The sequence below is a fragment of the Amblyomma maculatum genome, chromosome 6 (genome assembly GCF_055883805.1).
Source record: "Amblyomma maculatum isolate TAMU_Amacu chromosome 6, ASM5588380v1, whole genome shotgun sequence".
In the NCBI taxonomy this organism is placed as follows: domain Eukaryota; kingdom Metazoa; phylum Arthropoda; class Arachnida; order Ixodida; family Ixodidae; genus Amblyomma; species Amblyomma maculatum.
In genome coordinates, this window is record NC_139349.1 from 131,028,923 (window position 1) to 131,054,445 (window position 25,523).

General features: G+C 45.4%; 2 protein-coding genes across 3 annotated transcripts; both read right to left on the reverse strand.

Annotated features, from left to right (window-relative positions):
- Window positions 1-5,456: 5,456 nt before the first annotated feature.
- Window positions 5,457-11,085, reverse strand: LOC146186744 (uncharacterized). The gene is made up of 2 exons (XM_084608107.1): window positions 11,071-11,085; window positions 5,457-6,137 (listed from the first exon to the last, which is right to left on the reverse strand). The coding sequence occupies exons 1-2, from the start codon at window positions 11,083-11,085 to the stop codon at window positions 5,457-5,459; spliced, it is 696 nt and encodes a 231-aa protein (XP_084464233.1).
- A 3,803-nt stretch (window positions 11,086-14,888) lies between these two features.
- Window positions 14,889-25,523, reverse strand: LOC146186745 (HIG1 domain family member 1A, mitochondrial-like). 2 transcript variants are annotated; one of them, XM_084607386.1, is made up of 3 exons: window positions 25,143-25,523; window positions 22,154-22,283; window positions 14,889-17,254 (listed from the first exon to the last, which is right to left on the reverse strand). In XM_084607386.1, the coding sequence occupies exons 1-3, from the start codon at window positions 25,143-25,145 to the stop codon at window positions 17,058-17,060; spliced, it is 330 nt and encodes a 109-aa protein (XP_084463512.1). In that variant the 5' UTR covers window positions 25,146-25,523; the 3' UTR covers window positions 14,889-17,057. The 2 variants fall into 2 exon arrangements, with proteins under 2 accessions (XP_084463512.1, XP_084463513.1); XM_084607387.1 differs by having other exon boundaries at window positions 25,219-25,522.

The window sequence follows — 25,523 nt, forward strand, 5'->3', positions numbered from 1 at the left end:
AAGGTGCAACCTGCGTGCGTTTGGAAAACTGAGCAGTTATATTGTCATCAGTGAGATAACAAACCTTTGAAGCTCTGCGTATTGTTAAAAGCTAGAAGAAAAACAAGAAAAATAAAATGACCGAAGGTTATTTAGTCCGGTAAGAGCGCAATATGAGCGTGCTAAAAGCGATGCACATGAGACAATCCTCTCTACAAACGTACACGAGCAAACAGCAGTCTTGCATTAGATGAAGATGCCTTTTATCGACGTGTAAGACTGAATCATAGCCGCGTTGACTCAAGCATCCTGGAGGTAGTTAGAAAACTCGAGGTTTACCAGCGTCGCTGAATACCTACGGCTGGTTGTAGATAAAAGATATAAGTATCTTTTTTCAACAGAAAGAGGCTAATATGGTGTCAATCAATTCGCATGTTTAAAAAATTAAAGTTCTTGCTTTTTTTTTAAGATAGAGATATCTTTACAAGATTTATTCAAGGTTTTCTCAAATGTTTTTCACCAAAAATTGTTTGACAATTCATAATTTGTTATTCGAACCGTGCTGGAAAATTGCATTCATAGATTTCATGTCGTGCATATCCCAAAATTTTGGACGTAATATTTTTCCAGAAAAAAAAAAAGTCTAGTGGCAGCCTGTTCCCTGTGCAGTTACAAAGGATGGATTTCTTTTCCGTCAAACGCCGTAACTACATTAACGTGGTTAGCCGACTGCATCATGGTGGACTGAGGCCTTAGAAGCTTGTGTTCTTGCCACCAATCAGAGCCGGCACGCAGAGCCCAGGGGTTTTGGGCTGTGTATAAGTTACAGCATCCGACAGCACACTGAGGGCAACGCCGAAGAGACGGGGGGCATATGGCAAAGGATGGGAAGAGAGGGTACAGCAGTGTGCGTGATCCCTACTGCATGTTCGCCTTGCGATCCCGCTTTGTTCATATCTCTCTATGTGTTTGTTAAAAGCTTACAAGCTTCGTGGCACGCACTCGGGGCTTAAAAGTAAAGCACCTCATTAATACCTACTTACCACTGCCTCCTTCAGTTTTAAAGAAAGGGAACCTACAAATGTGGTTGACACTGATGGGCCGGGGAATTTATAGGGAACTCAGGCGGTACTACAAGCCGAGCTTTCTCAGGGCTTGTACTGCCAGCATATAATAAGACCTGCGCGAAACACAGGGACAAACTAACAAAAAAAAAAAAAAACGACAGGACGCGCGCTGTCCATTTTCGTTTTGTTTTTTGTTCCTTTGTCCCTGTGTTTTGCGCTGGTCTTATTATATGCTAGCATGAACCAACTGGCCCAAAAAGCGATTTTAATCTTGTACTACCGCCTCAGCGAGCGCCGTCAACCCTAAGTCTCACCGTGGTTTCAATATTTCAAGTTTTCTTTAGTATCGAGTATCTTGAAAATACACGATGCTTTAAAAATGTATTTTCGATACCGATACTCCAATACTTTCATTTTTAGCACTCGATACCTAATACTGATGCATAGAATGTATCTAAAGCTAGTATCGAAGATACATGTATCTTCGATACTGCCCATGACTGCATGCGAGGCAAGAGCTGCTTTGCGCTGGCGGCCGCTGGTTTTGCGCAATGTGCATTTCCGAATTGTTAGAGAAACCAGCATTACAGACGAATGCCAATTCAGACCATGCAGTGTGCTCAAGTGTATCTGCCTTGACTTTAATTTGTTAAAACTGTCAGTGAAATTATATCAGCCTGTTCTATTAGTGGCGGTTGGAGCAGCTAGCTCGTCGCTATCAGCTGAAGATTACGAGCTTTCAGAATGCCTAGAAGCCATTGAGGAGCGGGAACGGCAAGAGAAATAGGAACTTGAACGTAAGGAACGTCAAGAGCGCGAGGAGCGTGAAAGGCTAGAACGCCAGGAGCGCGAGGAGAGAGAAAAGCGATTTGACACCGTAACTAAACTAGCAATGGAAGATGACACGGAACTGCCTACAAACACTACTCCGTGTATAACGACCCCTCCCTCCACCGCCAACTCACTAGACAGCTTGCCAACCATACTTGAGTCATTCGCTGCTCGATTTGAAGCAAAATAGCCGGAAGCTACAACTCACATCAGTCAGGAATGTGCAACACTCAAAGATGCGGTAATCCGCATAACGCAAGACAACGCTATTCTTAATCACAGGTTAGATGCCCTAACGCACGAATTCTCTGACCGCTATATAGATGTTGAGTCTTGGCTCAATACTTACGCAACCCGTCTTCAAAAGCGCAAGAGCAGCAGGAGGACAGGAAAATCCTTTCCCTGCTATATAGCTCATGAATACCACACTTCCGTTTCGACTACCCCTCCGATATGTTCTCATGATGGCCTATCGAAACCGTAATCTTACTGTTTGGCAGTGGAACTGCCGGGCTTTGGCCAGAAGCGTCACGTGGTCCACCAACTGCTGTCCTGCGCTACGGGACCCGACATCCTTGATCTACAGGAACCCTCCAACCCACTCACCTTTTTTGCCTACATCTCCTGCTCCATCTCGAGTAGCCATAGTTAGTCGCTCTATCACCACCATCTCACTTCCCCTAGCGATTCCAGACATTGATAACCTTCTAATGGAACTTTTGGCACAACACATTCGAGCGAAAAGCGTTTTTATCTTAAATGTATACAGCCATCATAAGTGCCATAAAAACACTATGAACGGCTATTTACACTAACAAGTGTCCCTTACTCATTGTTGGAGACTAACGCTCCACATACAGCCTGAGGTTACCCACATGACACACCGAAAGGACGTCGCGTGCGGTTAGCCGCGCAACAAACCGGTCTCTCCCTTCTTATCGATCCTACCTTTCCTACCCGCACGGGAGCCAGTGTCGGTAGAGACTCTCTACACCAGTCCTTACTTTCGCACATCGTCTCCCTCACGCGTCCTGATGCAATACACAAGAGAAATTAGAAAGTGATCATTTCATCACAGGAATTCTTCTAAACCATCAGCTGCCCTGTAGGCCTCCCAGAGGTTCAACTTTCACGAAGTGTGATTTTTTTCCGAACGTGTAGGGCAGCCCGCGCCTACGCATATATTAATATCACCGAATGGTCCAAACAAGTAAAAAGCGATGTCCAATCAGTAACTTGTCCCCTACCAGATGGCTGCCGAAGCGACACGGTTGGCTCCCGCCTCCTACATTTATGGAAGGCTAAAGGCGGCCTAAACGACGCTGGAAACGGCAGCGTTGAAACCGGACACTTAGACGCCGCCTCGCTTGTCTAAACAGATAAATAAAGACGCATGCAGCAACTCTTTAACGACAAAATTGTGAACCGCTATGCAACAAGTTAGATGGAAATATGAGTGTATCTAAGACTCGGAGCCTTTTTAGGCACTTAATAGACTCTAGTAAGACTAGGACTACCCAAAACGACAACCTCACTTGACTAATACATACTCGCGATACACCTCCACCAGAATTTCTCCAAGAACTACGAGATCACCGGAACTTTTCTAAGAACTACGAGATCACTACTTCCCCAAGTACCCTTCTATAACAAACCCCGGCTATTCAGGGCCCCCTAACGACTTCCTCGACCAACCCATCACGGTATCAGAGGTGCAGGCTGAGCTTTAAAGGCTTAAAGGGCCACTGTACAGGGAAGGACCTTTTAAGCGAAGGAGCCCAGTGTTTCGATCAGGTACCGGAGATAGTCTGTGCAAAATGCTACAGTGACACGCGCGCCGCAAAGCAACGAAAATACAAATCAAAGCTCTTGCATGTTCTCCTTCGGGAAGCCAGCTTCCCGCTCGCCGAGCCGCAGCTATGGCGTATCTGTCGACAACGGCGTCCATTTGTCCGTCTCGCTGTCTGAGGGTGAAGGATGGGTTGCGCGTTTTTCCCTCGCCACGGCCGGACTGAATATAACGGCACGCGCTCCCTCGCCCGTTTTTTGTTTGTTTGTTTGTTTGTTTGTTTGTTTGTTTCTTCGCGCAGGCGGAGTGCCACGCGCCACCTCCCGCCAAACGCGGAAGAGGAAGGGAAATTTGTCTTGCGGAAGCTAGACGACCGGGCAGGAGAGTGAAAAACTTTTGCGAGGGAACGGAAGGAGAGAAACACCACAGAATCGAGTGATTGCAGTGGCTTTAATTGCTGTATTAGTTACTCTCTTCAAAAAACGGTTTGCGGCCTTGCGTTCTGGGGGCGAATTCTCACAGTCAACGGGGAAGAAAATATTTTCGACCGGAGGGTGGACAGTGGGCCTTTAACACATCTTCAGCCCCCGGTCCAGATAGAGTACGTAATAAGGCTCTCTGGAATCTCGATTCCCAATCCATCAATCAATCAATCAATCAGTTTATTTCCAGTTTTTTTTACACAAAACTGAGGGCCGCAAGATAAAAGCAGTCATTACGACCGCTTGACAAGCCTCGCAACCCCTACAAAGAGGCAGTTTTGTAGCGACTGAAAGGGCGAGATTGATATACACTTGTTACACACGGAAGAAATAGAATGTAAAAGACGCATACACTCAAAATTATCTGGGTACATCTGACGCATACACTCAAAATTATCAGGGTACATCGGACATTCAGGAATAAAAAGACAGAAAAAGAAAAAGAAAGGGAAAAGACACATAGTGGTTACATAACGTTACAATTCAATACATGTTTGCAGAAGCAGAGTACAGTCAATTTATTCAAGAAATGTGTTCCGAAGAAATTGCCGTCGCGCTGGCGGCAGCAGAAGTCTACAGAACGGGCCGATCTCTCAACATACTGACGGACTCGAAGGAGACGTGCAGGAACTACACGAGGGGCAGGATCAGCAGAACAGCCCTTAAAATACTCAGCGGGGCAACCTACGCCGAGGGGAAACCCAGGCGTAACCTAATCTGGATCCCGGGCCACACGGGCATAGGGGGGAACGAAAGAGCAGACAGCCTAGCTCGAGGTTACGCATTCCGAGCAGGGCAGTCAAATGCTCCGGAGCTCCGCCTACAGGCTTGCGAGGGGGGATACGCAGAGATCTTGCACTTGCATAGGGGAGCTAGAATTAGATATCCACCACCACACAAAGCCCTAACAAAGGAGGAAGCGACCGGCGGGCGCAGATTACAGACCAACTCCTTTCCTAACCTACACATACTTAATAAAATGTTCCCGACACAATACAGAGCCACCTGCCCTTGGTGCGATACCACACCTACACTTTATCATATCACGTGGGAATGCGAACGTAACAAAGCATTCCACCAACACGAAGACCCGAGTGCGGAGCAATGGGAGAGTCGGCTCACCAGCGGCGAGCTCGCGACCCAAAGGGCCTTAGTGCAGCACGCGACTGATGCAGCACGACTCAGTGGAGCCTTGGAATAGGGGCCCACCCTTGCTGACGAGAAGTCTCAAGTCGCCAGCGCCAGAGAAGACGACGGAGACTTCACAACCGCGAAACCCTTGAAATATTCAATAAAGTTTTCACTCACTCACTCACTCCGAATAGCTGCGGAAGACATACTCTGCAACTGGTCATAAAACGGTGTGTTTAAATACTTGGGGAGCATATATTTTAGTGTAGAAAGACCGTAATTTGTTCGGCATCGCGGTAAAGAGTAGGTAGGGCTTTTTCGTCTCGTATACGGCGTTTGGTGTCGTGTAAGTACCACCATGTTAGAAAAGAATGTGTTGTTATTGGCCGTTGTTTTTTTATAGAAGGATGCAAACCTGTAGTCAAACATTTTGTTGATCGGTATTATTTTGTATTGCAGGTAGATCGGACTTGTATGTGCGGCATATGGCACGTTGGCAATTACACGAAGTACTCTTTTCTGCAGAATTAGGATCTTCTGGATGTTAGAAGCTGTAGTTTTTTCCCAAACAAGGAAGCAATACGATACATAGGAATAAAAGAACGCGTAGTAAAGGTGCAGCTTTGTCTTGACAGGAAGAATATACTTATTCCGTGCAATAATCCCGACATATTTAGAGAGAGCTGTGCAGACTTTGCTCACATGGGCATCCCAGGACATAGTGGCTGAAAACACGACACCAAGTGAGGTATATGTTTGTACATACTCAATGGGAGCGTTGGATAAATAGAAGATTGGCACATTGATTATGTGTTGCCCCTTTGGATGGAATAAAGCCTTAGTTTTTTCCTTGTTTATCTATAATGAGTTTAGCGACGACCAGTCTGATAATGACGTCAAAGTTGTATTTGCGTTGTAGGTTAGTTCTTTAATGTCCCGCGAAGAGAAGAACAAGCTTGTGTCATCTGCATATATGATGTATTTAACTAAACTGCTTATGTTGGATATGTCATTGATATATATGTTGAATAAAAGAGGTCCCAGAAGGCTGCCCTGGGGTACTCCATTTCTAATTGGAGCCATATCAGAAGGGAATTGATTTATAAGCACATACAGATAGCGAGCGCTGAAATATGATTTAATGAGACAGAGGGCGTGCCCACGTATGCCATAATGGTCGAGTTTCTTAAACATAGTTTCGTGGTTAAGCGTGTCAAATGCTTTGCTAAAGTCAACGAAGATACCCAAGGTGAGAAGCTGATCTTCGAAGTTATTTAATATGTATTCTTTTTGATCCAGTAATGCGTGCTCAGCTGATCTTTGTTTTGTAAAACCATATTGGCAGTTGGCAATTACGGAGTGCTTCAATAAAAAGTTGTTGTAATGTCGGTACATTATTCGTTCTAACCCCTTGGAAAAAACTGGAAGTATAGATATAGGTCTGTAATTTCCGAGATCGTTTTTATCGCCTTTTTTATACGTAACCACGACTGTAGCTATCTGCGTGGCAGCCGGAAAATGTCCTGTGCTTAGCGCAGCGTTGTATATATGAGTGAGACAAGGGACTAACAAGTGCAGGACGTATTTAGAGGTTTACTCTGAATAATGCAGGAGTCTAGTTCTTTAAGCTTTTAATCGCGGAATAAACCTCAGCTTCACTTGCTGCTTCCAAGAACATAGATTCCCCTAGACTGTCGCCCATATACTGAAAAATTCCTGGGTTATGAACACTGTTTCCAACTTCAGAGAAATACTTAAAGGCATTAGCGAGGGACGAGCCGCCTATTTCCTTGCCATTAATTACTAGGCTCATAAAATCCTGAGGTTGGTTATTTCGACTAAGAAGGATGTTTAGCCGTCTCCACTTTTCTTTAGGGTTATGGGAGAAGTGTATATTGAACAAATCATTATAATAAGCGGTACGAGATGATCTAATTTCATAGTCTAAGCGGTTTCGCAGGGATTTATAACTGGCTAAGATTTCGGGAGCTTTACTCTTTATAAAAGTTGCAAACAACTTATGTTTCTTACCAATCGTACTAGGCGAGGAGTCATCCATGGTTTTCGTGCCTTTTTTTAGGGAACTATCTTGACAATAGGAAAACAATCATTATAGATTGGGAGAAAGAGCTGAAGGAATTGCTCATATGCATCATCGGGTGCTGTTTTCTGGAAAACAGGATTCCAATTCACAAGTGAAATACGATTGCTGAATTGATCGAGGCGGCTTTGGAAAACGAGCTGCCGACAGACACTTACAGCAGGCTTATGTTTGGGTTCTTTAGGAAGGAGAACGAAAATAGGAAGGTGGTCACTTATGTCGGTTGCAATGCGACCGGCAAGAAACGCGTTTTCATGATTGATAATGAGAAGATCTAAAGAAGAAGATGAATGGGAAGTGACACGTGTAGGCCCGTGAATCACATTTCGGAAACCAGCTATTTGTATGGCGGTTAACATTTTTTCTTGCACTGAGCTTTTCGTGCTCATATCTATGTTAAAATCACCCCCGATACAAGTAAGGAAATTTTCAGAAAGAAAAGATAACTCACGCTCGAAGCTACAAAGAAACTGGGCTATATTACCATGTGGGGATCGATAAACTACACAGAAAGCGTGGCAGCCAGATGTAACTGTCAGCATTTCTATGTTCTCGTCAGTTATGCAGTGATCGGATAAGATATCAGAAGAATACTTTTCTTTTATCAGTGCTGCTACGCCTCCGCCCCGGTTCTTAACACGATTAAGAAAAAATGATCTGTACCCAGGAAGGCGGATGACGTCACCATCTGAGCGATACCACGTTTCGGTTAGTAAAATAACATCGAAAGGACTGGCGAGGCTGTCTAAAAAGTATGTTAGTTGATCAGCTTTGTTAACAGCCGATTGCATATTTAGATGTAAGATCTGGCAGTATTTATCTGTGTTTCGTAAGAAATATGCGCTGAGTTGCGATGGTGTGAAGAGTGGAGTTTCTTCCATTGAGAGCCTGAGCGGAGGTACTTCAACATATGTCGCTGTGCGGTATTTCTGCCGTCATTTTGGACAAATCTGCTCGCGAGTGAATTTGTACTATGGAGGAGACGTCAGTTTGGCGGGCCAGAATAGTGCCGTTCTTTGTCCACACATGTTTCCATGAGACTTTCTTTTTTGCTATGGCAGCGCCCAGGAGCCTTTTGTTGTCCGGTGTTAAGTGTTCGTTCACAAAGATCGGTATCATTGATAGGCAATCTGTGCCGATATCCTTGTTTGTGAGACGCACCTTTTTCGCCTTCTGTAGTACTACGTCCCGTTTAACACGGGATTTAAACTGAACAATAATGTTGGGGCTCTCTGAGTTGCGGGTAGGCACACGGTGGCAACGCTCTACATCAGACTCTGTGATAGGCTCATGAATAGCATTTCCAAGGTTGGTCACAAGACTCACGACATTTTCCTCGTCCTGCTGCAGGACACCTTTAATTTCAATATTACACCTTCGGGAGTACTGTTCTCCTTGATTAACCTTCCTTTCAAGTTCTTTAGTGTTCTTTTCAAGGGCATCGTATTTCAGGCGCAGTTCCTCATTTACTTGCTTCAGCTTAAAACTTTTTGCCTTTTCATCTTCTAGTTGCTTCTTTAAGTCCTCAATTTCAGCATGTGCGTGGTCAATGCTCTTAATCATTTCTGTTTGCTCGTTTCGAAGTAACCGGATTTCATTGCGCATGCTTTGTTCAAAAGCTTCTCGCGACGTTTTAAGCTCCTGCTTAAGATCCTCCTGCAGTTTCAACAAGTCGTTTTTTGACATTTCCAAAAAATGAAAAAATAGAGTACACACAAAAGCAAAGCACAAACTTGGCAGCAGCGGCGACGATCTAGGACAGAAGTTTCGCAGAGTGCGTGAATACCAAGCACAAGCATAAACCTGCAGAACCAAGCAAAGCAGAGCGTTAGGCGTTGTTTCCCTTGCGTCGTCGCTACGTGAGGACTGTAGTCAGCGATAGCAGTTATATATCCAGGCCGTGGTACGTCACTGCAGCCGGTGATTGCAGATTGCCTGTGCCGTTGATAGCCGCGTCTCCTGGTGCTGGTTGTCTTGTCAGGCCGTGCGTCCAAGCAGCAGCAGCAGCAGCAGCAGCGGCGGCGGCAGCAGCAGCAGCAGCAAGCAGCAGCAGCAGCAGCAGCAGCAGCAGCAGCAAGCAGCAGCAGCAGCAGCAAGCAGCAGCAGCAGCAAGCAGCAGCAGCAGCAAGCAGCAGCAGCAGCAGCAGCAGCAAGCAGCAGCAGCAGCAGCAAGCAGCAGCAGCAGCAGCAAGCAGCAGCAGCAGCAGCAAGCAGCAGCAGCAGCAGCAGCAGCAAGCAGCAGCAGCAGCAGCAAGCAGCAGCAGCAGCAGCAGCAGCAAGCAGCAGCAAGCAGCAGCAGCAGCAAGCAGCAGCAGCAGCAGCAAGCAGCAAGCAGCAGCAAGCAGCAGCAGCAGCAGCAGCAGCAGCAGCAGCAGCAGCAGCAGCAGCAGCAGCAGCAGCAGCAGCAGCAGCAGCAGCAGCAGCAGCAGCAGCAGCAGCAGCAGCAGCAGCAGCAGCAGCAGCAGCAGCAGCAGCAGCAGCAGAAGCAGCAGAAGCAGCAGCAGCAAGCAGCAAGCAGCAGAAGCAGCAGCAGCAAGCAGCAAGCAGCAGCAGCAAGCAGCAGCAGCAGCAAGCAGCAAGCAGCAGCAAGCAGCAGCAAGCAGCAGCAGCAGCAGCAGCAGCAGCAGCAAGCAGCAGCAGCAGCAGCAGCAGCAGCAGCAGCAGCAGCAGCAGCAGCAGCAAGCAGCAGCAGCAGCAGCAGCAGCAGCAGCAGCAGCAGCAGCAGCAAGCAGCAGCAGCAGCAGCAAGCAGCAAGCAGCAAGCAGCAGCAGCAAGCAGCAGCAGCAAGCAGCAGCAGCAAGCAGCAGCAGCAAGCAGCAGCAGCAGCAGCAAGCAGCAGCAGCAGCAGCAGCAGCAGCAAGCAGCAGCAGCAGCAGCAAGCAGCAGCAAGCAGCAGCAGCAGCAGCAAGCAGCAGCAGCAGCAGCAAGCAGCAGCAAGCAGCAGCAAGCAGCAGCAAGCAGCAGCAGCAGCAGCAAGCAGCAGCAGCAAGCAGCAAGCAGCAGCAGCAGCAAGCAGCAGCAGCAGCAGCAGACGGAGGACTTCCACCGGTCGTCTCGCTCATGGCTCAGAAAGAACTGGCAGATAATTTCGCAGTGGCGAACGGCAGCGGCAATTTCGGCTCGGGCGGTGCACATATACAGATCCGCCGCCACCGATCTGGCTCTCTGATTGCCAGCGCACAGGGGTTGCACTGGAGAAGGAGCGAAGAAAGGAATTAAGTTCGAGCCGGCGCTTTGACAACCGGAGACTCGCAGGAAGAGGGGGGAGGGTAGCGGCGTGTACACCCAGCGGCAAACGATGGGGGCAGAAGCGCGCGCAGCAAGCGGACAACGCGATAAAGGGAGGAGGGAAGAGATAGCAGCGACTGAATGATGCTGCTGACGCCGATAGTGAGTCAACCCCAGCTGCGGAGTTGGTTTCAGGGACAACGCCGCCGATGCGGGGGGACCCTCCCCTCCTCTTTCTGCATGGCGGCGACGGTGTTCTATGCAGTCACGTTATCTTGACTCTCTAGCGGCGTCAGCGGCATCCAGCGGTATCAGTCGGCCGCTGCTAACGCTGGGGGATGAAAGGGGGGCGGAGCTGGTTACAAAGCCGACGCCGACGCGAAACCCAGGAACGGACGCCAAAGAGCTGCTCTCTAAAATTCGGCGGCAGGAAAGCCTCCGCCGCAAGCGGCGGCGACCCACCTGTCCCATCCCCATTGGGGAGTTCGGGTGGTGGTTGCTCCTTGCCCTACGGAGCTGGGACTGAGGCCACTGTCGCTTGCGGTGTTGTTGTTGTGGCTGTAGGAAGAAGGCTAGCCTACCACCATATTTTTATCTGTTTTAGGCCGTCATTGCACCCGCTACCGTTTCGGTGGTGGACGACGGCTGTTGCCGACGCGCGTCTTTTTCTCCCTCTTTTATTGCGAAAGCAATACGATCCCCAGGATGCCACCGGCCATACCATGCTGAATACGCCGGTTCTCGTCCGATCCCCAGGTGGTCGAAATTACTTCGTAGCCCTCCACTACGGCTCCTCTTTCTCTCTATCCACTTTCACTCCCACCTTCCTCCCTTCCCTTATGGCGCGGTTCAGGCCCAGGTGTCCAGAGAAACAAGTGTGACAGATACTGCGCCCTTCCTTCCCTGTGAACCAACCAACGCCAGGTTTCGAGCCTTCAGCGTAGCGTGGTTCGGTAGTTACGCTTTACACCACGTGAATACTGACGTCATACCAGCGCGAGAGCTGGGCTACCAAGTCGATTCTTCAGCGTAGCGTGGCTCGTAGCCACACCGGGTGTTTCGCGCTTCTCCTACTAGGTACACTGTAGTCGAACAGGTAGTGTGATGTCATAAGCGAGGCGAAGATGGGCTACCAAGTGGACTCTTCAGCGTAGCGTGGATAATAGCCACGCCGGACGTTTCGCGCTTCTCTCACTATGTGCGCTGTGGTCTAACAGATGGTAGGGTGCCTGGATGCTCTCTCTCGAACGGAGCGGGGGCGAGAGAGAGAGCATCCAGGCACCCTAACAGATGGTGTCGTCTTTCATTAGAGACACTTCGCCTCTCTTCTCTCTTCGGTAAGTAGAGGAGGGGAGGCTGCGCTGTAAAAAAACATGCCATTTCAGCGCTTGTAAGAAAGTTCGTCATGCTGTCTGAGAAGCAGAGGGAGAAGGCGGCTCGCCAGTGTGAAGCTAGGAAGCGACAGTGAGCTACGGAGACGGAGGAACAACGTGAAGAGCATCGAGCCAGAAGTCGTGCTCAATTAAGGTGCGGCTCGGCGAATGCGTGCTTCTTAAGCCACCGAATCAGAACAAGAGTTACCGGGGTGGGACTTAATGTCTGCTGTGAATGGGGAGGACATCTACATGCCATGCTTATCAAGATCCTCTCTGCGGAGCGCAAGAATGCCACTAGACGGTTACAACGTGCTCAAGAAAATGAAGAGGAACGGCAAAAGCAACTTGAAAAGGCGCGTGCGTCTAGGGTGAAAAGTAACGAGGCCAGGAAGAAACGGCGTGCGGAAGAATCGCCTCAAGATAAATCTGAACGTCGTAAGAGGCGGGAAGGGTTACTTGCAAAGGCCGGCTTCACTGCTGTCAGCGGAGATGTACAGGATCAAAGGTGTACAGACTATGTCCGGAGAGTGAGTCAATTTGATTCTGCCACACGCCAGTTCCATAGATTGCTTTCGCAATCTCCTAGACTTAACTACAGCTAAGCCACTATGAATTTTTTCTTTCTTTTCTGTTTTCTATTCTGTCCTCACGATGCAGCGAAGGTGGATCAGCTACAGAGTCAGTAGCAGGCCCGTGCATTTTCTTTTCCCATCTTCATTCAGTCGCAACAACAATTCTGGCATCACACACTACAGGAACGCCGTTCGCATATATCCTGGGGTCTACTCCTTATCCTGTATGCTATGTGGCCAAAACTCCATTCTCACACATACTCTGGGCTTTCCCCCCGAGTAAGCTTAGTCGGCAAAGATGGCGTGACTTTTGTTGTACGTACGCTGGATGTACGCCAACCAGTAGCAAAAATTTGGCGGATACTTCGCGATATGCGCACTCCCCTCCAACAGCTTCACATGAACCTTTCACAGCGCTCTCTGTATGAACGAAAAATCCATTGAAGTTTCAGGACAATACTGCAGACTACTGTCAGTAGGGTCAGGGCCTCCGCACACTCCCCAGATGGTCTGTCAGACATCTCCCAGGTGGCAGTGCCAGCGACGGACCTACCTTTCACAATTGAAGAGCTATTCACGGCTGCCGCGGAATTAAACAGACCGAAGTCTCCGGGTCATGATGAAGTGACCCATGATGCAATCGCAAAGCTACCTCACAATTTCCGTCTTCTACTTTTGGAATATTACAATTCTTCCTGGATGTCTGGTGAGGTCCCCATGGAATGGAAGTTGGCGAAAATTGTGCTCATTTTGAAACCTTCAAAACAGCCAATAAGTTACGCATCCTTCCTACCTATCGCCCTACGGAGCTGCGTAGGTAAGCTTATAGAGCGAATGTCTGCAAACCGCGTCACCTGGTTCCTCGAGAGCCGAAATGAGTATGCTTGAGAAATGAACGGGTTTCGCCAAAATAAGTCTGCGACTGATAATGTCATCGCCCTTGTCTCATCACTTGCACTTGAGTATGTTCATGCTGGGTACATCCCGACAGCTGTTTTTCTTGACATCAAGGCCGCTTTTGACTGTTTTATTATGCAATTCTCGCAGCCTTGGCCAGTCTTGGCCTCGGAGGAAAGCTTTACAACTGGATTTGTTACCAGAGCGGCAAATTTTTATGAGCACTCCAAATGGGACGTCCAACTCCCTTTCACGCAGTGAAGAGGGGTCTACCTCAGGGAGCTGTACACAGCCCTCTCCTGTTCAGTATTGCCCTTATACATATAGCAAAAAAACCTTCCGCGAGGAGTATGCATAACAATTTTTGCATATATTTGCATCTGGAGTGCATCAAGTTCGCGTTATATTACGCAGCAACGTATTCAGTGAGCGTTGCTGCACATCTCAAATGTACCTGGCTCCCCGGGGTCTGCGCCTCTCATTAAAAAAGAGTGTTGCTATGGCATTTTCTAGAAAAAAAAAATATTTGATACCCGCTCCTTTTGGGTGGACGGTCACTATCGTATGTACGACCTTAGAGATTCCTAGGTGTTATAATTGACAGTAATCTCTCTTGGGCACCACAGATTAAAACACTCCACGAGAGGATCACTGCAGCATCAGAGGTTTTCAGATTCGTGGTGGGAACACGATGGGGAGCAACTGCAGGTCGATGGTTCTGCTTGGAAAAAGCCTACATCAAAGGAGCATTACGCTACTATTTACCGATGCTTCAAAGATTATCTCCAACAAGCAACAAGATTCTTGAAGCCGCCCGAAACAACTGTTTGCGAATGCACCTTGAACTCCCAAAGGGATCCTCTGCGTCAGGAATACTTACAGAAGCAAGATGTCTCGCGATAGATGTGATTGCCGCTCAAGAAACTATGCGTAAGCATCTCCGACATGTCCTCCAAGGAAATAAGCGCTTCTTACACAATGGCCACTTAACTCCTTGCAACCCTTCCTTTGGTCAAGCTGTACAGTTTCTGCCCCTCCCTACTATTATTCAGCGACGAAATATACTACCTCACCTGTCTCCCATGGATACTATCATCTCTAAAGGTGAATATGTCTGTTCCTGGCGTGGATGAGAAGAGCCGCATGCCACAGGCAGCACTTCTGTAAGCCGCTCTCGCCTACTTAGCCAAGGAATGTACGCAGTACACCCACATATTCACTAACGGTTCAACTACTCAAGACACTTCTTCCTGTGGCCTTCATGCATCCTCAACAAACCATGTCCTGTCTTACCGGCTGCAGCCATCTGGCCAAAAAATTTGCTTCCAAAGCAAAGTATCAGCTTTAGAGCTTGCCAACACATCGCTACCAAGTTGACCCACATATAAGTTCAAGACTCCCTCCAAAACTTCCTCGCAAACTAGAAACTATTACGAAGGATGTCATAGAGCCATAGCTCTCGGTTTATTTAGACTATCTGGCAGTTGGAATTTCATTCACTGGCCTTTGACTGAACAAAATGCCTAAGTAACCACCGCAACAGTTGAGCCAGCTTCGGTACGATAACACTGAGTGCCCTTCAACTGCATACTGTAAAAAAAAGCTTAGAAATTTCTAAAGCAGAAAGATGTTCGAGAAGTTGTTCTTTATACACTCAACAGTGACATTGCTGCATTACTGCAAGGTTAGCTGCATCACAAGTAAAAATTAAACTTTTTTATTTGCTAACAATAACAAAAATGCTGCAACATGGTCTCTCCTGCCTGTCAGCGTACACTTCCTTTTTAGCTTGACAACAAGCCGAATGTAACCATATTTTTTGCGTGAGAATACCAAAAGGTTGCCCAAAAGTGTCACACAATTATTTACTATTGAATTCAATTAAAAAGTTCCAAATAAAACTAAAGTTTGAGAATGAGTACGAGCACTAGGAACATGTTCTTACATACTAAACAGCTCCACGAAATGCTTCAATACAACTAAAAGCACAGCAGTCCAACCTGAGTGAAGCTGTTTACATTCCATAATGACTAGGCATAGAATACCGATCTAAACCTTTAAAAGGCTTTAGACAAAGCATATGCCATATCATCATATAAACATGCACAATCCTGCCAAATATTACACACAAAACAATGCTGGCATCCACAGCATTTCAGGAAGCTAACAATATAATCATGACAATCACACCCAAACACTGCGTGCGAACTCTTGGCTGTGGTTTCAACTACTCTAACGATCTGCTGACTCACCACAGTAATTGCAAGCTTCAGAAAACGATGTTTTCGACTGCATGCAGTCTAACCTATATTTCATTTTAACATTACTAGTGAATGCCTTGCAGACATCTTGCATTGTTCAGTACTCTAATGATAGCTTATATAGAGAAAAAATCACATAATATTCGCATCTTTCATGTCCAAAGCAGAGCACATTCCAAAATAATGGAGTATAGTTACCCAACGTTCAATGAGAAGTCATAAGATCGAGTTTACTCTTACAGTGTCCATTTCAATATTAAGTTAGGGCGAAGCATGCCCGAGTAAAAACATTGTGCATTCAACTAGCATAAACCAACTTTCATTCATCAAGACACTGCCTTGCAGACATCTTGCATTGTTCAGTACTCTAATGATAGCTTATATAGAGAAAAAATCACATAATATTCGCATCTTTCATGTCCAAAGCAGAGCACATTCCAAAATAATGGAGTATAGTTACCCAACGTTCAATGAGAAGTCATAAGATCGAGTTTACTTTTACAGTGTCCATTTCAATATTAAGTTAGGGCGAAGCATGCCCGAGTAAAAACATTGTGCATTCAACTAGCATAAACCAACTTTCATTCATCAAGACACTGCCTTGCAGACATCTTGCATTGTTCAGTACTCTAATGATAGCTTATATAGAGAAAAAACCACATAATATTCGCATCTTTCATGTCCAAAGCAGAGCACATTCCAAAATAATGGAGTATAGCTACCCAATGTTCAATGAGAAGTCATAAGATCGAGTTTACTTTTACAGTGTCCATTTCAATATTAAGTTAGGGCGAAGCATGCCCGAGTAAAAACATTGTGCATTCAACTAGCATAAACCAACTTTCATTCATCAAGACACGGCAAAGTGAGATCACTCGGCTCACCACATCACTGCTACAAACGACACGGATAACGAATAGGCTCTCAGAAATGCTGCAAAGTTTATGTGTTTTCAAAGGTATAAAGGGAAAGAAATCTGAAACAGTCAGCATTATTTATAAAGTGCACCGATAACCAATAAAGATGAACATGTTTTGCATTCACAGACAGCGATATTTTATAGTAAAATATTTCCTACATGCATACAAATTAGGCGTACAAAGCATAGGATGCAGGAAGTGGAGCAGAGTACAAGCACTTGAAGTCATCCTCGATCAGGGCAAAACAATGACTTTGAAAACCAGTCCTTGCACTCCAACAGTGGTGGCTTCCCAACTCAAATGCATATGGCCAACACAGCGAGGACTTCAAAAGGGAAGGCAGCTTTAAATAACATAAACTAATTTTGCATCGAACTGTGCGAACTTTCACAATGACTGGACAACTACGACTTGTCAGAAGCGTCAGTCGTCCCCTTGGCTGTCATTGCGGTGCACAAATCGTTGGGCAAGATTGTAGATGACACCAACGGTGAGGCACCCAATGACCGTACCCTGCGCTGTCACTCGGAGCTTCATCAAGAAAAGCGAGGGGTTGATTTGCTTGTGCCTTTTAAATAGGAAGGCCCCGTACGTGCAGGCAATGATGCACCCAGAAAGGCCTGGAACAATTATGAAAGAGATTAGCGGAGCAGCCTCAATGCTTTGCATATGCGACACAGTACGGTGCAGTTGAGGGTCTTAACCCTTTAACCGCCAACCCCGAGCTGTACTCGTCATGACAGACCGTACCAAAATCGCCAATGATGAGTTACGGTTGTCAATTGGTTGCGATTTTGAACACTTGAGGGAGTTAGTCGACCATAACAATTGCATTTTGCACCTTTGGCACCTAATTGAAGGCTCAAAAGAGTACATGCGCATTGATGCGCATGCACTGTGGGAGCCACCCTCATGAACAGTTTTTTTTTTAACTTTTAGTGTTAATTGTAACCACAAACCATCGAAGTGATATATTTTCAAACCCATAATTACATGAAGAAAATTATGGCCACTTAAAAAAATTGGCGATTATGAAATAAAGATGCCATATTTCAGTGCGTTCTACCCATTACTATGGCATGCACTGTGGGAAAGCCACCCTCGTGAACAGTTTGTTTTTTACTTTTAGTGTTCTTTTTAACAACAAACCATCGAAGTAATATATTTTCAGAACCATAATTGCATGGAGAAAATTATGGTCACTTAAAAAAAATTGGCAATATTGGTACGTTTTTCTGAAAATAAATTGGTGGTTAAAGTGTTAAAGGGCCCATAAAAAGCTATTTATGAAAACTAGAAAATGCATGCAAGTAACGGGCGTCCATCAGTCATCACTGCAACAAAGGTTTTTACGTTACTATATTAGCACTGACGATATGGGTGAACGAGAATGATGCCCCCTCCTCCCCCCTCTCAACTCGGCCTCAGCTGGCGCACACGAAAAGAAAAAAAAAAAAAGTCATGACGGCACCCCATCATGCCCCTTCCTGCCTGGGTAATTTGGGGGCGTCCAAAGAGCCGGCACGACCGGCAAGCCTATGTGACATCACATGGAGGGGATGTGTCACCCCCAATAGGCCACCAGCAGTTGCCAGGAGCATTTTATTTGTAAATTATGAGCTTCACACAAAGCTTTCAAATTTGACTCGAATACTCATGAGGACCACCTATATGGATTCCTTGCATTAGAATATTCTCTCAAGAAGCATTTCAGGAGTCCCTTAGGACTTTACAATTTCAGGACGAAAATGGAGAATGTTAGAGCTTTTGTGGAATGGTATGCAAGCTGAAACATTTACTGTTTTGTTATTTTTAGTGTGGACATCAATTTTCAAATGACAAAGTGATCAATATTATACTTGAGGGGGAAGCTGAGTCCCATTAAAAAGGAAAAAAAAGTGTACTAGGAATATGGCGGAATTCCAGAACAATTCAGGGAACAATGGCCAAGAGATGCAAGGGCATGACATTCTTTCGTGTCACAAAAAATATGCGAGAGACAACACTTCAGAAGCATGCACAATAAAATCACGGGCCAGAACTTCTGCAAAGAATTAAAGAAAGCAACCCATGTCTTAAGACTGTGGCCAAAGTGACAACGTGCCTCAGCTTCTTGCTGCTCTTCCTTTGTGTCAATGACCAAACATTGTTGAGAAGTTTGCTTTTCCTTGCAACTCATGAGCTCGCTACTCGTATATCGAAGAGCAATAAAAAGAAATTAGTGCCATACTTGTCCCTCAACTCCAAATTAATTTCAGGTGCAAATTTGAAAAAAAAAAGAAGAACAATAACAAAAACTGGCATATTTTTGCACATACAGTACCTATCTGTTTGTAGGTAAAGCTGTCATGCTGTTTCCTTTTTCTTTTTTTCTGTGTATAGGTTAGAGGTGTTAGACATTCAAAATTTCGAATACGAATCCAATATGTTTGTTATTTGATTCGTATTCGCATCAAATTCGCATCATTCTCGTTCAACACCAGTCAAATTCCAGATGACTGGAAATCAAGCAAAGTTGTGCCAGTTTTTAAGACAGGAGACCGTACTGACCCCTCGAATTATCGTCCCATTTCACTGACATGCATCTCATGTAAACTTTTCAAAAATATTCTGTACTCCCATATTGCAAATCACCTCGATCATAACTCTTTCTTTTTCCCCAAGCAGCATGGTTTCAGGGCAGGCTTCACATGCGAAACACAACTTTTCGAGTTTACAACCGATCTTCACCTAAATGTAGATTCTTTACTTCAAACAGACGTCATCTACCTAGATTTTTCCAAAGCATTTGATCGTGTCCCTCATCAGCGTCTCATATGCAAACTTGAATGCCTATCACTTGACCCTCTAATCTTAACCTGGATCCGCTGCTTTTTAACCAACCGCTCACAGTTCACTGTCATTGGCGGTCATGCATCCGAAACTACTGATGTTATCTCCGGAGTACCCCAGGGTTCCGTTCTCGCTCCGCTTCTTTTCCTCGTTTTTATCAACGACCTGCCACATGGGATTTCGTCATCCGTCCACCTTTTTGCGGATGATTGAGTCATTTATCGCCACATTTCCAATAATACCGACCAGGAACTTTTACAAGCCGACCTCAATAAAATCCAGAAATGGTGCTCCGACTGGCTCATGCAGCTTAATATTTCAAAATGTAAATTCATGCACATTTCACGTAAACGCTCCATTATTCATTTCCCGTACTCCCTAAACTCCACTTCATTATCACTAACAAACTTGTACAGGCACCTCGGTGTTGAAATAACGAACAATTTAACACGAAACTTTGTGCTAGCACCTCCAGAACACTTGGATTCATCCGAAGAACACTGGCTATGTCCCCTCCATTTGTTAGACAACTAGCTTACAAAACATACATCCGCCCGAAAATAGAATTTGCCTCAGCAATATGGAACACCCACCAGGCCTACTTGATCCAGTCGCTCGAAGCCATCCAGAATCATGCAGCACGCTTTATAGCTTCCAAGTATTCAGCTCGACACAGCGTTACTGACTTGAAATCATCTCTCGGCCTCCAGCCCTTAGCGCTTCGTTAGAAACTTGCGATCATTTGTCTTCTAGACAAATTATATTTCAACTTTCCTGCACTCCGAGAAAACTTATTACGCCCTCCTTTCCGCTCATCTCGCCGTTTATTTAACTCCAGTAGCATACAACGTTTGCATGGTTCCACAAACGCCTTCAACCAATCCTTCCTCCCCACCGCCATAGAGGAATGGAACATACTTCCCGAAAGCATTGTTATCGATTCTAATCCTTCCAAATTTAGGCAATTACTTACTGATCATTTCTACTTGCCATAGACAGTTTTTCTTGCGGTCCATTATTAGCAATCCGATTTGCGTGCACTGTTGTGTCAACATCTAATTTTCTGTAATTCACCTTTTTGCCACTTTTGTTTACTATAGTTAATTTTACTACATATCGTTTTGTTATGCCTTGCTACATAGTTATCTGTATTTTGTGTACACTGTATCGGTTGCCTTCCTTTTCTTCTTCCCTGAACTTTTTTTTTTTTCAAATTTGTCAATGTTATGCATTTTTGTATTCTTTTCCTTTGTTTTTATGCCAACGTATGACACTTTCTCACCGTTGTCTCCCCCCCCCCTTATGTAATGTCCCTGATAGGGATCTTTAAGGGAATAATAAATGATGATGATGATGAGGTGATATTCGGAATATCTGGAAATTGCTGAATACACTTAAAATTTTTGAATTCAAGGTTGCACTGAGCTGTGCGCTTCACTGCAATGCTTGACCCCATAGACTTGCAGTGCTGGCAAGGCCCTCTTTGCAAAAGGGAACGTGCCTCAGTCTTCATCAGACGGGTCCTTCACATTTTGGGGAGGCTTTATTGCAGTGTCTGACTGCGTTGACAGTGCCATGAAGCATCCCCAAAACGCGAACGTGCCGTTTTGTGAGAGGGCCTTCCTGACAGTGTGCACAAAGCAAAGCACATGAAAACCTTTGTTCTCACTTCGGTTTCATTTTAAAAACAACCAACGTGCAGGTGATCATCGTATAAAATTACTGTGATATGAATGGTTTTTGGCAGTTTTTTCAGGTCCACATCTGCCTTTACTTTCTTGTTATGGACCCCTTGCAAAAATCGTTAAGTAGGCTTTCCCACGCTGCTTCTTTCCCCAAACATGGCGTCACTGGCCGCCAGAAAAACGGCGATATAGACCTGAAATCGCATCTTGCTTCTAAACAGATGCATGTAGTGGTAATAGGGTAATTATACGAATATGTTCTGATCCATAAATCATACGAATTATGGCCATAATACAATGTTTCAATACATTGCTGTTCTGCCATTAGTGGGGAATGCAGCATAGAGGTGAAGCCGACTTAACATTTATGAAAGGGGTCTATTTGAAGACTGAATGTCGAGAGTTTTTGACTTCTTTCAAAGTACATAGGTCGCATCACGTCATTGAGCCACATTTTTTACTTATTTTGTGCCATGTAGCAGTTATGTGTCTTGTGCTATGTGGCATAACTAGCGGTTCGATCTCTGGTGCCACATGGTACTCGTTTATAGAATTCTGTATAAAATGTATACTGGGTATTTTGTTAAAGTATACACTTCCAGGCAATTCTAGTTTAATCTTATTTGCAAATAGATGTGAGTTCTGAGTAAACGAGATGAACAACTATTGCTATTTTTTACCTTTTCTTCACTGATCAGATATTCGGTACAATATTCGAAGGCATTTTTTTGCCCATATTTGCATTCACTTCATATTTGAAAACTTTAATATTCACACACCCCTAGCATAGGTGTATCTTAGGTGCTCTGGAAGGTGTTAGTTTTGTGTACCTGTTCGATTTTAGGCCATTAAACTCTAGGTTAAAATATTAATAACAAAGATCTCAAGAGGCAAAACATTTCAACATGAATTTTCTTATGAATTTGTATCATGAGGTGCATCAAGAAGGAAAGCAGAGTGAAAACGTTGCTACAGCTTGAAGTAAGCAAATATCAAACATACCAATGATCATGAAGGGAGATTCCTTGGCCTTGCGCTTGAATTTGTCTGTTGCTGTTTCTTCCTTGTAAGGCGAATCAAGCCTCACTGGTTCTGATGAGGCCATCTTTTTGACGCTGTTGCTCACAAGTGCCTGGAAGACAGAGCACAGCATATGTAAAAAATTAGAGGGACACTTATGCTTCACCTTCACGGGCATGATGCGAGAGCGTTAGTTTTCCCCATTGCTGGCTCCTAATATGGAGCCTCGTTCATGTGCGCACACTTCACCATTCCATTAATTTGTGCTTCTTTAAGAGTGCAGCTTTTAGGCATCCGTTCCTGAACTGCACATCGTAGTCGCCGTTAACAAAGCTGATGTCACCTGTCAACCATGGCAGGTAGTAGCATGGAGGAATAAAAAACTTTTTCTTAAATTTACAGGGAGGGAGGAAGGAGAGAGGATGAGAGGCACGGGTGACTTAGTGGCTTGGGCCGTTGGGTTTTGATTAGAGCCAAGCGTGCCTCTGTGGCCTAGAAGTAGCATGCCTGACTTTGGGATCCAAGGGTCTGGGAAGGTTGATTCCTATCCATTAGCATTATGACAGAAAAGGTGATTTTCAAGGTAAAGATTTTATGCATTATAGCACTGACAAAAACATGTACATACTTATTCCACAGTATGATTCAGCTGAAAAGCAGTGCTTGCTTCATAGCATTGCATATGAATCAATAACCTTCGCTCTAAGTCTTAGTTACAAAGACGATGAATGTGATGAGGAAAAGCTGGCAATTCTACGGACTAAGTTCACTGGGCACAGAGCGATTTAAATTTTTCTCAAGGTGTCCCCACTGGAGCATGTGCACAATGTGGCATACAAAGTATTATATTAAACATCTAGTAATTGTTACAAGGAACATATGCTGACATAACATTAAAATAGAGTGAAAGCCTAGTAAGGTTATATCCCACTGCCAATATTCCAGATATTCCATGTCATCTGCACAGCCACAAAGCACATTAACACATTGTATAAAAAGAGAAAAGGCATTGATGAACCAGTAAGTATAAGGGTGCCCCATATATACTAAGCCAGAAATCATCGACCACTGTCACAAAGGAGAGACTTGAGCCCTTGTCTTCCAAGGCAGAGCTCAGCCTACAAAAAGCCACATTTTGGTTGCATGTCATTTAGCTAACGATGCTTAAGACAAACTATGCATAGATCGCCAAGTGGCATTTGCCTATGTCCAGACGAAGAAAAGTTTCCTTGTTGAAACATTGGTTCGGCTTGTGAATTGAGGCTCCACCTCAACTCTTGTTCCGTTCTCTTTCATAATCTGTAACCACCTTCTTCCGCTCATTCTCCCTATGAACACTAAATATTTTATAATACATTTCTTTTCTCTCACTCTTCTAGGTTTCAGCAGCCAAGCAACAGCTGCAATGTCAAAGTTTTACGTGGGTCCCGTAAGAGGCAAAGAAAAGTGATATAGTCATTCCTCCATTGTTTTCATTCACTGTCACAATAGAGGCAGCCCGCCTCAAAAACCAGAATAGCAACAAGTAAAGAAACAATGATTAAGCAATAGTTTTTTTCATCCCTAGTGTGACCTGAATGGAACTTCAACATCATAGCCACTGCTCAGCTGTTGAAACTGAAACCAAAGCAGGTGAGTGCGCAGGTGGATACCGCATGGTGATCCGTGTATAGTGATGTGTTATAGATTTTTACAAAGTATAAAATATGCAACCAAAAATGATGTGTGTACTTCGTTAAGGGTACGACACAATGTTAGTGGCTGCCCGTGTCCCTCGTGGATCCTCGATCACGTACATGCACTTAATCACTACCTTTGCCCCAGCATTGTGCCCCAGAAGGGCCCAGCAGCACGTCAGGGGAAATCTTGTATCCAATGAAAAACCGGTAGAATCCAGCACTTCCCACATTGTAAGGCAGATGCTCTTATGTGAAAGACCCCACGATATAAATTTAAAGCCCTGCTTTAACCAAGTTGCACAAATGTGCTTGTGTGGCCTAGGCATGCTGGCCTAAATTGGGATCCGGGCATCTCTGAGGCTTTGATTCCTATCTCAAAGAACGGCTTGGTTTGCCCAATTTCACGTCCAATAGTGACTCAGGCTATGGGGGCACTAGTGAAGGGCTCTGGAATTTTCAACTACCTAGGGCTTTTTTCTACGTGCACTGACAGTGCACAGCACACGGAGAACTTGCACTTCACCTCCATTGAAAAGTCGTCTCCGCGGCCGAGATTGAACCTGTTTTCTTGGTATCCCATATGAAATGAAAACCTGAGTTGGCAGCTCCTGCCAACTCGGCCATGTGGTCTCGTGATGTCACATTTTACCGACCAAACAACGTCTGACCATGTCACCTGCCAGGCACCACTTGCCAAAGGCATGCGCATTCTCGTGATGTTTCGCTCACAAAGCCGATAGCACCAGATTTTCTGGAGGACGCTGCCTTTAACAATAGTGTTAAAACCATATGCGCCTGAATTTCATATGCCCGGCACAAAATCACAGCCGATAGAATTGGGAAGGGGAAGCCCAGTCAACCTCGGTCTCCCCTTGGATACGGGCCTGCGCCCTCTTGCAACACTTGCTGATCGCAGATACTGCGGCGCAGTAAAAGTCAGTTATAACAGGTGGGGCGCGGATCTCTGTCGGACTTCAATCAAACCACACCACAACCAATGACCGCTTTACGTTTATGTAGGGAGCGATCCCTGAAGTATTGCTGACTCGAATGTGTTGCACCATACTTAGGCAGCAGACAAGGTCGCCGTCAACGTGACAAAACTAGCAGCACTGTGGACCACCACCAAGACTCACATGCTTTGCATCAGCTTTTTAACGTCACACTGCAACGAAAATGAACCCGACTTCCGAAAGTTAAGCTACGTGCGGGTGCCGGTACCATCTCTGTTCATTCATTCTTCGCCCGATGATTTCAAGGTCGGCTAAGCTCGAATGAAAGTGGTTTCATACCATCTGAGTACGAAGTGGTGATTCCAAGGGCTCCACGCCACGGAACTTGTGAGAGACTTCAAGCTGGAGCACTTACCGACCGGAAGGCTCGACGTGCGAATTCGGGCCAACGGAGCTAGAAATGTGTTTCGCCGGTTTCGCTGTGTTGCGCAAAACGGGGCAAGAGGTGCCCCCTTCGCGTCACGAAGCGTCAGCAGACGTCACTGAGGTCGGAGCTGATTTGTAATAGCGGCACAACTACCAGTAAAACGTATTCCTCAAAAACTGACGTTCCAACTTGATCTTACAAATGAAAATTTAGAGACTATTGCGTAACCTGCTGTTTGTAAACTGATTCTGCAAAATGAGTGTTGACAGGCTATTTTGATGGCTAGCTGAGCA